This window comes from Cariama cristata, unplaced genomic scaffold (assembly GCF_000690535.1).
Source record: "Cariama cristata isolate BGI_N322 unplaced genomic scaffold, ASM69053v1 scaffold34096, whole genome shotgun sequence".
NCBI classification, from domain to species: Eukaryota; Metazoa; Chordata; class Aves; order Cariamiformes; family Cariamidae; genus Cariama; species Cariama cristata.
Window position 1 is genome coordinate 27,906 of NW_009622186.1, and position 14,759 is coordinate 42,664.

Consider the following 14,759-nt stretch of genomic DNA (forward strand, 5'->3'; position numbering starts at 1 on the left):
CTAAGAGCAGGAGGTAGAAAGTGAGAACACCGGAGAGCCTTCCCTTCCATCTCTCTCCTTTCCTCCGAACCTCAATGAGTAAAGTTGCTTTATTAAAAGGTTATTGCTGACTAGTACCATATGGAATGGCTCAGGATATGTTGTGGTGCGTATGACTACTTTAATTTCTATAACCCTTTCCATGTTATTGGAATGTGATATTAGAACAACCACCCAACAGTGTTTCCATCTCTCTGGTTTGTCTCATCCTTCCTGGTTTAATTTTAAATTTAATCCAGTCTTAACAAAGCAAGTAATTTACTTTTGCCAGGTACTATCCCTATGCTTAATTAATTTGACAGCACAAACACAAAACGTGTCTTTAATACCTACCTTCCAAAGACAGGAAATTTTGTTGACATCGACATGTCAATGTTTTTTACATAGACGCTATATATGTACCTCTATTTGAAATAATGCTGTGAGAAACGTTGTAGTGTGCATAGACAGTGTGAAATTGTTCCCGAGCTCACCCCCGTGTTAAACCCACTATCCATCACTTCCACAGGTTTTGGATCGTGTCCCTTAACAGTGAGCAAACTTCCTCCCTCCTCTTGTTTAATAACAGACTTGTTTAGAGTCTGCTATATATTCACTTGGGTGACACACAGTGCCTTTTGAGTTTTAGAGCTGCTGAAACCTGCTAATTTGATAAATTAAAGACAATTAAGGACACATTGGTATAGTTAATAAGATCATTCTGAAGAAGTCTGTGTAGTTGGCTACACCCGTTTTGGTTCCTTACCGTTCGAGGGTTTAGTAACTGAGGGAAGTGCAGCCTTGCATCCTTTTTCCTTTTCAAATCTGTTTTTCTGTTGCACAGATACTCCAGCAGCTTTGCTTGTTTTGCTTTCTCCGGTAACTTAAAACAGAAGTGTTTGACCTTGCGGGTCAGATCTTCAGCAGAGCAGCAGAGGTTTGAGTGCCCTTAACTTTGCTCCGCCATTCGAGGGGGTAGGGCTCACAACGATGGGGATGTGTTCCTCATTTTTTTTACAAGACAGACTAAATTCATATGTCAAAAAGTGAAACAGTGTGAAGTATGAAAGAAAATCTTTTCCCCAAGGGGAGCAATATGAAAGCTTTCATTATGAGAGGAGGGAAGTTCTTAACTGCAGAAATTCTTAGGACTACTACGTATGCAAATGTGGCTTTAAGAAGGATTGACTTTGGAAGGTCTGGGGACTAAAATAAAGCACAGCGTTATAAAAAATAGAAAATAAAGTAACAAGTTGGTATTTAGTAAAATGCAGTTTGTATTTAATAAAAAATGCCAGAGAAAAGCTGGAATATTTCCTTCCAAGATAGTTTTCTGTCCCCATCCTATCATATTTGACTTAAAATAAAATAAACTCCATCTCCTGGATGCCTTTCACCATTCACTGTCAAACTGACTGTATTTACCTGAACTGTGCCAGCTCCCAGGGTCCTGGGAAGTGGTGTATGGCATGTACTGGAGAGATCCTGGGATTGTATAAGATCCTAAATTGCTCTTGCTTTAATGTTAGCCAAAAGGTTTACAGGAAATAATGGGTATTTTTGGTAAATTTCCTAATTACATTTTTTAACAGCTAATTTGTCTAACTGTAAACAGTTTCTAGAACTGTGTTTTGGGGACTGATAGCACAATCATAAAATTTTATTTGCAGGCTCTTGGGTCCGATTTTGAATCTAGGTTGCATAGGGGATCCTGTTTTTATACAGAAAATAGAAAAAAGCTCTGTAAAGGAACTGAAAATCTTCCGTTTCCATATTTAAAACCTTTTTCTCTTTTCTAATGATGGAGAGCATTTTAGAGCATACCTGCCTGCTATGAGTTTACTTCATCCTTTCTTCTCCAAAGCGTCTGTCAAGTGCTCTGGCAGCTCCATATGCTTTCACCAGGCCCTGCTGGCTCTGGTTTTCCCAAGCTCAGGTGCCCAGCTGGCCACAGCAGTTTGATTACTAGAAAGTGGGAAGAAGCAGGGATCTGAGACTGACTTCGGGTCTAAATTCAAGCTCTCTCAGTAAATGTGTTTCCTTGTAATTGCAATCTGCCTGTCAAACTGATAATTCCCATATGAATTTGTGTAATAGAACTGAAAAATTTGTCTTTTCGAGGTGAATAATCCTGAAGCTGATGAGTTTATTAATGAAATTAAAACCACTGCAGTAAGGATGCTGCTCCACATGATATTTTGGAACGGAACTGCACAATGATAAATGGTAGCTGCCAGATAAAAGATTGAGACCCAACAGTAGATGAACAGAAATGACTTAGTTTAAGACAGTTGATATCCAGGCCTGTGGACTTAGTACATTTTTCTAATAGCTTAATTTGTAATGTCGTTCTTAATTACACTTGACAAAGAAACCTTAAATACTCTAGTATATTGTTGTAAATGATCAATTTATATTGCTTTTTTCTTAGTGTTTCTTTCATACCAGACAGCGACTCTGATTTTTGGGAAAATATAAATTCTTGCATAGAATGAAACATGTGCTTCCATTTTTTTTCCAAGAGCAAATAGAGGGTACTTATCACCAGAAGGTAGAATTATTTCTGTTAAGGCACTCAAGGCTGCTTTAACTCCTGTGCCTCATTGCTATATATAGCTGGTGGCCTTGGTTTTGGCAGGTGAGGGTTCAAGTTCTGCTTTGTAGATTAGGTTTCCCGTTTCACAGTTGGATGTTCGATCACTGATCTTGAAGTAGTCTAAGTGTGGTTAGAGTACTGACAATCTTCTAAATGGCCCTGAAATTGTTTTTCTTCTCCTCTTATGGCCATCAGCTAAAGGATTTGTCCGTTTGTTTGCAACAACGAATACCACAATAGATATAAATGCAGGACAAAATGGAAATTTAACAGTTGAATATGAGGCATATCCAAAACCGAAGGAAGAAGTCTGGATGTACATGAACGAAACATTACAGAATTCATCGGACCATTACGTCAAGTTCAAGACTGTGGCCAATAACAGGTAATACGATTGACTGTAAGTGCTATCAATTTCACTTTGGAGTCTGCTCTGGAAAGAGGAAAGTGGAGATGACAAGAAAATTGTGATTATAAAAGATCTTGTAGTACATGTGGCTTACCACAGTAGGTGGTGCAAAGTCTGCTAACCTAGATTTGAAATAGTGTTGAGCTAACCACACCATCTGAGGACCAGTGTGCCATGTGCTCATGATTCACCTACAAGATGCCATTCCTGCCCCATAAGCAAAAATAAGAATTTAAAGTTGGTTGTGTGCGGAGACCCCCTCCACCACCACAGCAGACCCCAACGCTCTGAACAAAAGCTAGGCCTGGTGCTGAGCAGTCACCTGGGTACACATTGGGGGTGTTAGAAGTGGCGAAACTTTTGGATGCTGTAGGGCAAGGGTAGTCGTAATGCAAGATAAGAGTGTCTGCATGGACAGTGTCTGCAGAAGAAGTTGGTGCACTAATAATTCACTCCTTAGCTTCTGTGCAGCAATTGCCTGTTCAGCGCAAGTTGTGAGCATCAGTAATGCTTAATTTTTTTCTTTACAGTTATACAAGTGAACTTCACCTTACCCGATTAAAAGGAACAGAAGGAGGCATTTACACATTTTTTGTGTCCAATTCTGATGCCAGCTCCTCTGTAACATTTAATGTCTATGTGAAAAGTAAGTAAAGTGAACAGTCTGAAATATTTCATTATCACAGTCATTGTATTTTATACAACATAATGTATGCACAAGATGTCACAGTGTGGTTCGACATATGAGAGGCTTTCTGAAGTGAAGCACGTGCTGGAAAAACTATTTAAATGTCAAGACATAAAAGTGCAGAGTACTTACACAAATCCACCTACTATCCAGCATGACCTTACATTCTAGTGAATGTATTCCCGAGGTTACCAGAGAGCAGCTAGATAGGTTATACAGGAAAAAAACTGTAGCACTTGCAAACATGATCTCAAAAATAAGCATGTACCATAAACCTTTGATAATTTAAGGTGGAGCAGGATACACAGGGATTATAATTTGCATTTTTGGCAGCCGATTAAGCTATTAATTGTCTTTAATTTGTTTGAGTTGGATGCAGAGTTTGAAAGCTTGTCAGGAAAATTATTCACTTGTGCCTTTTGGCATCTAAATACTTCTGTGTAATAATATAGATCACCATTGTTTTAGGGAAATCTGCATAGCTTTACAAATGCATGTGCTGTCATCTTTGGACATGCATTGGTTTCAGTTCCGAACAGCATTCTTCAAGACAAAAGCTAGACTTCAAAATGAATTCAATGAAACCTTCAGGAAACCCTGTCCTTCTTAGCAGAGGCATCCTGTTAGAGTATTTTGTGCTCTCAGCAGACAAATATTGGCATCTGCTAAAGGCCAAGTTTAAGGAAAAGGGGACTGCAGGCAAACTGGAGAAACTAAGATGAGGTAAACAATGATGCCTTCAAGCCCAGCAGGAGGAACTGTATAGAAAATGAGTGAATGTCGTGCAAATACAGTTCTGTGTTGCTTTCACAGCCATGTTTCCTTCTCCAGGCATAGGTTTATGCAGAGGACTGTTGAGACTTCCACAAATGCACAAAATCCTAGATATTAATTTCTGAATCCTTCTCATTTATCACTGAAGGTCAACATTTGTAGCATCACCATTAGCAATGCCGGAATTTGGGTCTAGAAATGTCACTTGGGCTCCTTTCAGAATATGGCATTTCTTCCTTCATCTGTGAATGTTGTCATTGGTATTCTTGTGCCTTTTCAATTTCCTAGCTGTGATTTCTGAGATGAGGGCACTGGCGACATCAGATGTCCTTTGCTTATGTAGGTGAGTGTGGGTTACAGTCAGAAGGGATAATTCTGCTGTTTTACAGTTTAGCAGAGCAAATTGTTGACCCAGAAGTTTAATTTCTGGGTAGGAACGGGAGAAATTGCAGGTTGCTGTGGAACTGTCAGTTCAGATGAGGCTGGATGGTGTTTTTTGACTTGCAGGATCCTACATGTGCTTGGAGCGAGGGGCTGTTCATAGTCCTCCCAGCTCTCCCATTCTCTGCAGGCTGCTCCCAAGCTCCCAAGTCTGGGCACAGGAACTAAAAAAAAAAACAAAACAGCTGACAGTTTTGTCATCATCAGGTGTCAGTTCTCGGCGCAGAGCTCCATATTGCCACTTTTGAGGAATGTGGTACTTGATAAAAACTGAAACCCCCTGTAGATCATGGTTAGGAAACCAGACTAGGAAGAACATGGTGAAGCAGGATGACCAAGGCAGGAGGGAGCACAGACAGTTTAGTTCTTCTGAATGGCTTGTTCATGCAACCAGCAGTATTCAATTTTTCTTCCCTCTTGCTTCAACTACTGGTCCTGTAAGCAGTAAAATCAGTCTTGGCATGCAATGGGGATGTTTAAGCAGTCTCATAGAGCTCATGTTACCATGCACTGTGGCCCTGGGTGGACTGCAGCCACTGCCGAAGCAGATGGATTTGACACGCTTGACTCGAGAAGAGTTTCTTTTGGCATTTTTGACTAAGCTCCTGCAAATATTTCTTCTTTTGGAAAAGCGGAGATGAAATAGATTGATCCTTCTAGGGGTTTGTTTTTAAGAAAAATCTGTTTTCAGTGGCTTGTAAAATGCTCATCATTTAGGTATGAAACACAAACTGCACGACAATGTACCGTATTATTTGACCGAGGAGACTAACTGCCAAAGGTGAGTCATGTGTGGGTGGGTCAGATCCTGATCGAATGGTGCATCCTCACCTGGCATTGTTGTCAGCTGGGGTTTCGCATAAATTGCTGGGATGTAGCTTGTGATGTTTACACGTCTGGCTTGGGCAAGTAATCAGCAGAAAGTAATCAAACAGGTAAAGCGGGATTCATAATCAGGGAAATGTCTTCACATAAACAAAAATTGATGCTGAAGCATTTGCTGAAAGATGTGAAAAAGCCAGTGCAGAAATACTTGCCTTGGATTAAAACACATTTAGTAATTGCATATGCTAATCTGAAACAATACTAAATTGCTTTAAAAAAAAAAAAGTAGTAATTCATAGTAAATGTGACATAAAATAAGGAAAGAAGGAGCTCTGAAATTAGAAGCCAAAAAGAAAATTACAACTTGACAAGCAGCATGCTGAACTGAGTTACAATTAAGAAATTGTAGAAATCTCTAGAGTGGCAAGGTACAGTGTGTTTGCAATTAGTAGAGGAATCTTCCAACTAGTATCTGAGTTTAGTGAAAAATGATATCTGGGCTTAATTACAGCCAACAAAATATTATCTATGCAGTTGGGGTTCATGCTGCAAAGAGAATACTGGTCACGCTATTATAGATCACATGAAGCCAAGCTCAGTGGTTTTCCTGTCATTGGACTACACAGTGAACAAATGAGAAGTCACCATGATATTATAAAAAGATTTATTCCAAACCAGAAAATGTAGCTGCAGGAGGAAAGCCCTCTCTCTTTGACTGCAATGACAGACAATACCTATTAAGTGTTACTTTTTAGACATTTACTTTGTTAATGATGAAGAAAAGGAAATCAGTAATAGAAAGCAATTAAATGCACAACGTTGTTACACAGAGCACTGAATTAAAATAGGGGTGACCTCTTATAAATCATCTTTGATACATTCGGAATCAACATTAATAAAAGCTGAAAAGCACTTAGTAAACTTAGTGAATTAGAAGTTTAAGACATCTAATGACTGTTATGGAAGGCAATATGCATATATACTGAGCAATGTAATGAAACATTAAATATTTAAAGGGTTAAAGCCAAAACAGTAAGCCAAGTCTAGTCATTAGGAGCCTGTCTGATACCAGGGGTAATTAGGCAGTGAAAGTCATAAAATCTAGCACAGTAAAATCTCTTTTACAAAGAAGATGCTTGGTGACAGCTTGGCATCTGTTTGTGAAAGCCAATCCATCTTTTCTCCAACATCCCCTGGAGCAGCTTCGCTGGTGGGTGAGGAAGATGCTCTGGCTGTCGGAAAGGGGTGCAGGTGCTGAGACACGTGCGTGGCCAGAGCCAGCAAAGGGCACAGCCCGGGGGGACGGCAGTGGCAGCCGCCCTTGGTCCCCTCGGGTACTGGCTACAGGAGGCTCTTCTGCTGCCGGTGAAATGCATCCCTTAATTTCTCTGAGCTGGGGAGGCTGGGGAGCCGTCCGTGCTGGTGGGAAGAGGCTGATCACACTGATGGCCACATCAAAGCGCTTAGGCAGGCACATCCCGGGTGGAGCTGCTCTCAGGTCAGCTGTTCTCACGAGGCGGCCACAGCTCAGCTTCCCATGGCACCAGGGCTGGACCGCTCTGCCCGGGCTGCTAGGGGCCTTAACCCTGGGCAGCCTCTCGTCCCTCTCCGCTGCTGCGGGATGAGTCCACGTGGACTCGTGGCCATGTAGACAGGCTTTTATTGTGCTAGGTTTTTACATCAGAAAAAACCTGACTAACGTGGGCGTTTTTGTTTCCTTCACTCAAAGTCAGAAGATGGTAGATACAGCCCAACTCTGGCCCAATATTTTTTCCAGGGCTTAATGTTCATATTGCGCTTATATTTGACTTTTCATTTCTCTCATTTCCTGAGTTACATTGTGTTATAACATTGCCTAAAACTTAGCATATACGTAAACAAATTGTACATGGGTAGTAGATTAGCTAATTATGATTTCACAATCCAACTATTTTGATAGGAGTTTTGGAAATGTGAATTATGTGTATTCCATGAGCACTGAGGCTGGGTGAGATACTGTGCACTCTCCAAATGGGTAATGCTGAAAATTCATCTTCAACATTTTGCAGCAATGTTTGGTTCTTGGTGGTTTGCATAAAACACAACATGCGGATTTAGAAATGAAAGAACATTCGGTTCCTGTAACATGAGTCATGAGGAGATGCTATGTGATTGAGAATATACGTGTGCTTTATTGTCTCTACTTTAATCAGCAAGTAGAGTATTTATTAAAAGCTAATGCCGTGCAGTCTTTGTACGTGGATTTTATCTGAAATAAATCTGTATTTTCCCACTGTAGTCTATACAGCTTCACTACTTACTAGGATATTGGAAGTTCATCTTAGATTTCTGTAAAGTTGTGTTAATGGTCCATGATAATGGACTCTTAACTTGTACCTGTCAGGTGAGCAGCATCATTGCAATATAGTCTAGTTTTTCCATTAACTTCTTTTTGGGTCATTTTGCAAGGAAGCTAAGGTAGTTATGGGAAATAAGGCCTCTAATTCAAGTTTCACCAAGAAAAACATTTTGCTGTGTTGGTGGTGCCCGTGGCTGAAGCCTATGACATGGAACTAATGACTGTGAAGTCCGTCTCATCACTCCAGTTTCATGCCAGACTTGAAACAGCAGCTCCTGAACCAAGTGCAGGACTAGCTCCGGTGCAGGATGTGGCAGGAGGCATCAGCTGGCTGAATTGCTTTCTAAACTACCAGAGCAATCACGAATTATCGTTTGGAAAGCTAATACATTCAGCCAAATATTAGCTTCCTCTATGTGCAATGTTTCAGAGAGTCAGGCAGTTGGGCATTCTGGTAACGGTATCTTAGAGGGATGTATGTCCTCTGTGGGGACAGGGAGGTCTGCCCTGGTTGACTTGCACTGTACTTCCTTTTCTGGCTGCGGTGGTAATATTTAATACACAGGACAGCTGTTTGAGAGATGTGGTTTGACAGATTTAGTATGCTTACAACTGTGAAGAAACTGTCCTTTTTACAGGCGGGTAAAGTCACGCTGTGCGGGAACGGGAACTGCGCTGTTGTTCCAAGCACACACTTCTTTGGGTTGTTTAAGCTCTGGGCTTTGCTGGTTTAGGATCTTTCATCAAAGCAAATTCTCAGAGGAGGAAAGGTATTCTGAAATGCAGCCCAAGCATTCAGTGTAAGAACCGATATTTTCAGTGCTTGCAGGACACCAGTTCAGACCCTTGAACATGCGAAGCTCTGTTCATTTGAGTAATTCCACAGATGATGATGCACACAAATTGCTGGGGTAAAGGGCAAATGGCAGTGCGAATTCTGTGTTCCCCTAATGTGTGACTCTCGTTTTTGTTTGTTGCAGCAAAACCAGAGATTCTCACTCTGGATATACTTAGCAATGGTATTCTCCAGTGTGTAGCAGCTGGATTCCCAGCCCCTACCATATATTGGTATTTTTGCCCAGGAACTGAGCAGAGGTGAGTTAAGTAAACCAGAGTCTCCAAAGGTTATTTTAAATGCAACACACCCGATTTACAATTAAAAATTTAGAACATAAAATGACTCAGTAACAGTTACGTTCAAACGTTGCATCACTGTTTTCATAATTTTCGGCATTGCGTTATTTGCAGTGGTTTGAGAGAAGGCAGGGCTACGTTTCATTATTCCCCTTTGCATTCCATTCTTGAAAGGGGAATAACCAACATTTTCTGCTGTGGAAAAGTAAAAGCCAAACTTTCTCTCTGCTGCCAGCTAGCTAATGTTTGTATCACTTTGGCCCCAAATGACACACGTTCTGTATGCAATTTCACATAATGACAATCAGAGAAACACTTGTGAATATGCTGTTATCTTTTGTTTTATTGTGTAATGGTATAATTTTTCAAGACATAAAGTAATTAGATTTCTATTCACATGAAGCATATGACAAGTAAACACGTCTGGAGTTATTAAGAATAAAACCTGATGTCTAGTTACCACGTTTCTAAAAAGATTATAGAGTTTCACTGTGAAGTGAGCATTTGTGAAGCATGTTTTAAGGTTTTGGTTGACTTCCACCATGGTCTCCCACCTGTGTAATTTGTTTTATGCCTGAAATAACTGTCATTTCCTTAATTTTTTATAGTACAGGTTTTTTATCTTAACTGTGTGCTCATGTAGTAAATATGTGACATATGAAGGAGAGGCAGGATCTTGAGAGAACAGAACCGGCTATTTCTGGCCACATATAAGCTTGATGGTGTTGTACGTACATCGTGGATTTTTTTTGTGCCATAATAAAACGATGCTTGAGGAAAGTTGTCAAGAGTAGATAATAGACCACAACTGCTCAAAGCTGAAGTTGGAGATGCAGGTTGAATGGTACAAAACCCACAGTGGACTTACAGACCTGTAGGTATCTCTAGCCAAAAGCAAACGCAAAGACCTCATGGTGTCCAGTTGGATCAGGCTTAGTGCATATATCCATTTCACCCACTGCAGAGAAGACAATGAGATATTGTGAGCAGACTGAGTTTTGAGGATAAGATCTTCGGCTGAACCCTGTTGTAGAGCAGCGTTGTCCAGTTATCTGGTGGTCTGGCAGTGACCTCAACGGCAGGACCTGTCATCCATTCCAAGTAGCAATCCGTGGCAGATAACTATCAGTATTGTTTCTCCCAGGTGTTTTGATTCACCGACAGTATCCCCCATGGATGTCAAAATCAGTTACACAAATTCATCAGTGCCATCATTTGAACGAATCCTGGTTGAAAGCACCATTAACACCAGCATGTTTGGGAGCACTGGCACCGTGTGCTGCGAGGCCTCCAGCAACGGGGACAAGAGCTCCGCTTTCTTCAACTTTGCCATTAAAGGTAACAGCTGCAGTGAATGAGACCATAAAACGTGGGTGCCGTTCAGCTCTTTCTGTTAAGAGGATTTTAAGTGGTTTACCTTTGCCATAAGAAAGTTTACGGTACTGTGGCTGAGCGTATGATAACATATTACACTACACATTCTGCCTATTCATATTCAATGAATATTCAATGAATATTGTGGTATTGTCTTTCTATGGCTCTGCAACACAGTAGGTAGCTGGTTTTCTTCTGTCTGTGCAGCACAGGGGCAAACCACCTACAGCATTACACTGGCTTTCCCTCTCTCTCTCCCTTTTCTTTTCCTGTCGTCATCTGTTTTGACTGTTTAGGCCACCACTTTTTTTTCAAGGAAAGCCTGTATTTTTAAAATGTTTTTACAATGTCTTAGGAAAAATGTGGTCCCGAACTTGCCTGGAGCCTAAGGGCCCTTCTGTTGTAAAAGAAATAACAACAACAGCCCATACTGCAAAAGGGCTTGTGAGTTTTGTAGCAGTATTTGTGGGTTTGTGGGGGAAAAAAAGCACTAGAACATAGATTACTCAAAATGTGTTTGTAAATCTGTGCGCTTCTTTGCAGGATCAAATGTTCTGCTGCTTCTTTTTTCTCTGTTACACCCAGATATAACAAATAAGCCAGATTTGGGGCAGGTCGTTTTTACTGGAATGGTATTCCTTCGCTAGTCGGCACAACCTCTACTTGTAAAGACTATGCTGTAGAGATCATACTTGGGGGGCGGGGGGGGAAGGAGAGAAATTAGGACTTCAGAAAAAAGCTTCTTCAACTTAACTTGACTGAGATGATGTAAATCCCTTTCATTAGTTGATCTTGGTGTCACGCCTCCTGAATCGATGAAGCTGAGATTCCCGAGGCAACAAACTGGATGGTTTCTGTGCCAGCTCTGTTCCCCACAGCTCATTCAGGAAAGCCATTCTGATGTACCTAGCGCACAGCTGAGAAAGTCAAAACCCCAAACTATGTTTCACAATGAAGCACCAAGGAAAGGTTATCACCTGCATCTTTTTAATATAGTTTTTCTTGTTCCGTGTTTAAGCAGAATTTTCTCTGTTTCTTTCCAGAACAAATCCGTACCCATACCCTTTTCACCCCTTTACTAATTGCATTTGGAGTTGCTGCAGGACTGATGTGCATCATAGTCATGATCCTGGTGTACATATATTTGCAGGTAAAATCAGAAGCCCCTCTGCCTGAGTTAGGAAAGTGTGTGAGCTGCCTATGGAGGCTTCGGTAGTGACAGCCGTTCTCTTTCTTTTCCAGAAACCCAAATACGAAGTTCAGTGGAAAGTTGTTGAAGAAATAAATGGAAACAACTATGTTTACATAGACCCAACACAACTTCCTTATGATCACAAATGGGAATTTCCTAGAAACCGGTTGAGTTTTGGTTAGTTTAGATTTATTTAACATCATCTGCAAGGAGAAACCTTCAGGTCTCGTATGAGACTTTGGTCAAACACAGCAGAGCTCTGTCAAAAAGATGTTGTGCAATAATGCAAATAGTGGTAATTGCTCATACTTACCTTGGGACAAAAAGCAAGCAGGCATATCTACAATAGCTTCCTTGATATCATAAAATAAAATGTTGATCCCTTCAGGGAGAAGTGCTCCAAGTCATTACAGAGCATTTTGTTTTGCTTTATTAGGTAAAACCCTTGGTGCTGGAGCTTTTGGAAAAGTTGTTGAAGCCACTGCTTATGGTCTGTTTAAATCTGATGCTGCTATGACAGTAGCAGTAAAGATGTTGAAAAGTAAGTTGCTGTAATATACTGTACAATTTTTTCTCACTTCCTTCTGGTCAATGTGTTACGTACTGAACATTGTGCTTTGCCTTGCAGCAAGTGCCCATTTAACAGAAAGAGAAGCCTTGATGTCAGAGCTTAAAGTGCTGAGTTACCTTGGAAACCACATTAATATTGTGAATCTGCTTGGAGCTTGCACTATCGGAGGTGAGTTATCAACAGATTATTGATTATTTCTGTTCCTTTTTTATTGCCAGAAGGAGGAATCCTGTGAAGAAGAACCCAGTGCTGCTAAGTGTAGAAGTCTTAAGTGCATTTCTTGCTTAGGCAGGTTGCAGATCATCGTGACTATCACCTGTGAATTACTGAATCTAGATTTTGGGCTATCCTAAAAGCAGTAATGAGACCACTGTAGCTGCACCTAAACAGGAAGGTTGCTGTTATTCTCTTTCATGTGAACCATTGTGTGCGTTCTTCTTGACAGATGACAAAATGTATGGCATAAGTTTTTTCCTCAGCCACCCCGTTTCTCACGAATGAGAAAAGATACGTGAACTGGTTCCTTGTTGGTATCTGAGCTGAAGTCAACAGGCCTGTCTTGTATAGTCTTTCAGCCTTCTGTTTAAACTGTAAATTTATCTGTTAAGGCACCACTGAAGTTACAAATTCTAAGCAGCAGAAAGTTGAGAAAAAGAATTTTCCAAATAAACTATTGCACAAGCCAAGTGTTTCACATTTAATATTAACTTAATAAGTTTGTTTTCATACATACTAAAAGCTACAAAACAGCTGAAGTGTCAATACAGAGTGATACAGTCCTGTGTTTTTAATTTATGTGCATTTTAATATGAAAGGTGGTGTTGCTTCTTACACAAATATTTGCTCTTTTAAGTTTTTGCTTCATTTTTCAAAGAAAAGGAGCTTGTAAAAAGTCATAGTTTTAGACAGAGGCAAAACATTTCTCACTTTCACATTTAATGATTTAAAAATAGGATGAAACAATTTTGTTTAAGCAGTTGACAAAGCAGACTCACTGGCCTGCATGCATGTCTGTCTCAGCTGAAAAATTGTGGCGTCTGTAAGAAAATCCCGCCACAAACACTGCTTTTGCTATTACAAAAGCTATAATTTTTAACTGCAGAAAAATGGAAATAAACTAGTGAGGTTAGGAAATGGTGGTACAGAATAACCTTACAGATGAAATAACACGCAGTACAATTACATATTCAAGGGCCATAGCTGGAGTCATTCACTCAGAAAACATATATTTGATCTATAAACATCCGTGCTGGAGATGACTTGATTCTCCTTTCCGATTTCATTTTAATATTCTAAGACCTTGTGCAATGTAGTTTTCTGTCGCAGCAGGCTGTTCTGTTTGAATGATTTTTCCTATTATACTGCAGAATATAACACTCTACATCATTTCCAAAACATTACTGAAGGAGTGTGAAGCTCTACTGTAAACAGAAGTGAATCAAAAGGATTAATGTTTGAAGCTTGAATTACTCTAACGTTTGGAACAAATAACTTCCTTCAGGAAGTGAGCAAAATCAAACAGATGTGGCTGGCCAGAAACATCATCACATGAAGAAAGAGAAGAAGACTTATTTGTTTAATTTTTGTACAATGCAATGCTATTGAGGGGGCGAAAATTAATTGGGAGTGACACAGCTTTAGCTGGACCATAGTTGCTGATCTGTGAAAGGGAAGATGCTGGGTTACTTTTCTACAACTTTTTAAGGCTAGACAGTGCTAGGCAGTGTGACTTTTAATAGCCGAGCCTGTGTGCTTGGCTGAATGCTATCTTTATGTAAGGTTTTCTGTTTTAAAAACAATACTCACCTGCTTTCTAAACCTCACGTACATCTACAGGTCCCACTCTGGTCATTACGGAATATTGCTGCTATGGTGATCTTTTAAATTTTCTGAGACGGAAACGAGATTCATTTATTTGTCCAAAACATGAAGAACATGGAGAAACAGCAGTTTATGAGAACCTTTTGCATCAGGCAGAGCCTGCGGCGTAAGTATGACCTGCTGAAACGTACTTGTGTTTTTAGAAGACTGGGAAGGAGGAGATATCAAAGTTTATTAGGGATAAGAGATGTGGAGAAGCCTTTCATGCAGCAGGCTTTGAAGATTCTTTGCTGTGCAAGGAAACAATGTAATTAAAGAGATGATTTGTACAGTGGGTGTTCTATTCTAACAGAGCACGATTGATTGTATATACTCTCTGTTTTACTTCTTTATCAAATTTCCTGTAGTTACTTCATGCAACTCCTTGGCTCCCATCTTCGTATGTATTTGTGTTTATCATTCCTGTTAAACATTGGCAGTGCTCATTTAGCAGCTTGAATGACAATTCCCCCAGTGTTGGGGTGTTAATGCTCCGAGCTCTCCTAAGTTCCTGCCTTCAGAAATGACTTCTTACAAAA

At 40.3% G+C, this 14,759-nt stretch overlaps 1 protein-coding gene across 1 annotated transcript in view; it reads left to right on the top strand.

Annotated features, from left to right (window-relative positions):
• The window catches only part of KIT (v-kit Hardy-Zuckerman 4 feline sarcoma viral oncogene homolog), a 45,079-nt gene that overhangs the window by 18,650 nt on the left and 11,670 nt on the right, over window positions 1-14,759 (top strand). The window contains exons 6-14 of the mRNA XM_009702252.1: window positions 2,810-2,999; window positions 3,554-3,669; window positions 9,070-9,184; window positions 10,368-10,561; window positions 11,641-11,747; window positions 11,840-11,966; window positions 12,226-12,330; window positions 12,418-12,528; window positions 14,197-14,347. Of these exons, the coding sequence (XP_009700554.1) occupies window positions 2,810-2,999; window positions 3,554-3,669; window positions 9,070-9,184; window positions 10,368-10,561; window positions 11,641-11,747; window positions 11,840-11,966; window positions 12,226-12,330; window positions 12,418-12,528; window positions 14,197-14,347 (1,216 nt within the window). The remainder of the gene's footprint in view (window positions 1-2,809; window positions 3,000-3,553; window positions 3,670-9,069; window positions 9,185-10,367; window positions 10,562-11,640; window positions 11,748-11,839; window positions 11,967-12,225; window positions 12,331-12,417; window positions 12,529-14,196; window positions 14,348-14,759) is intronic.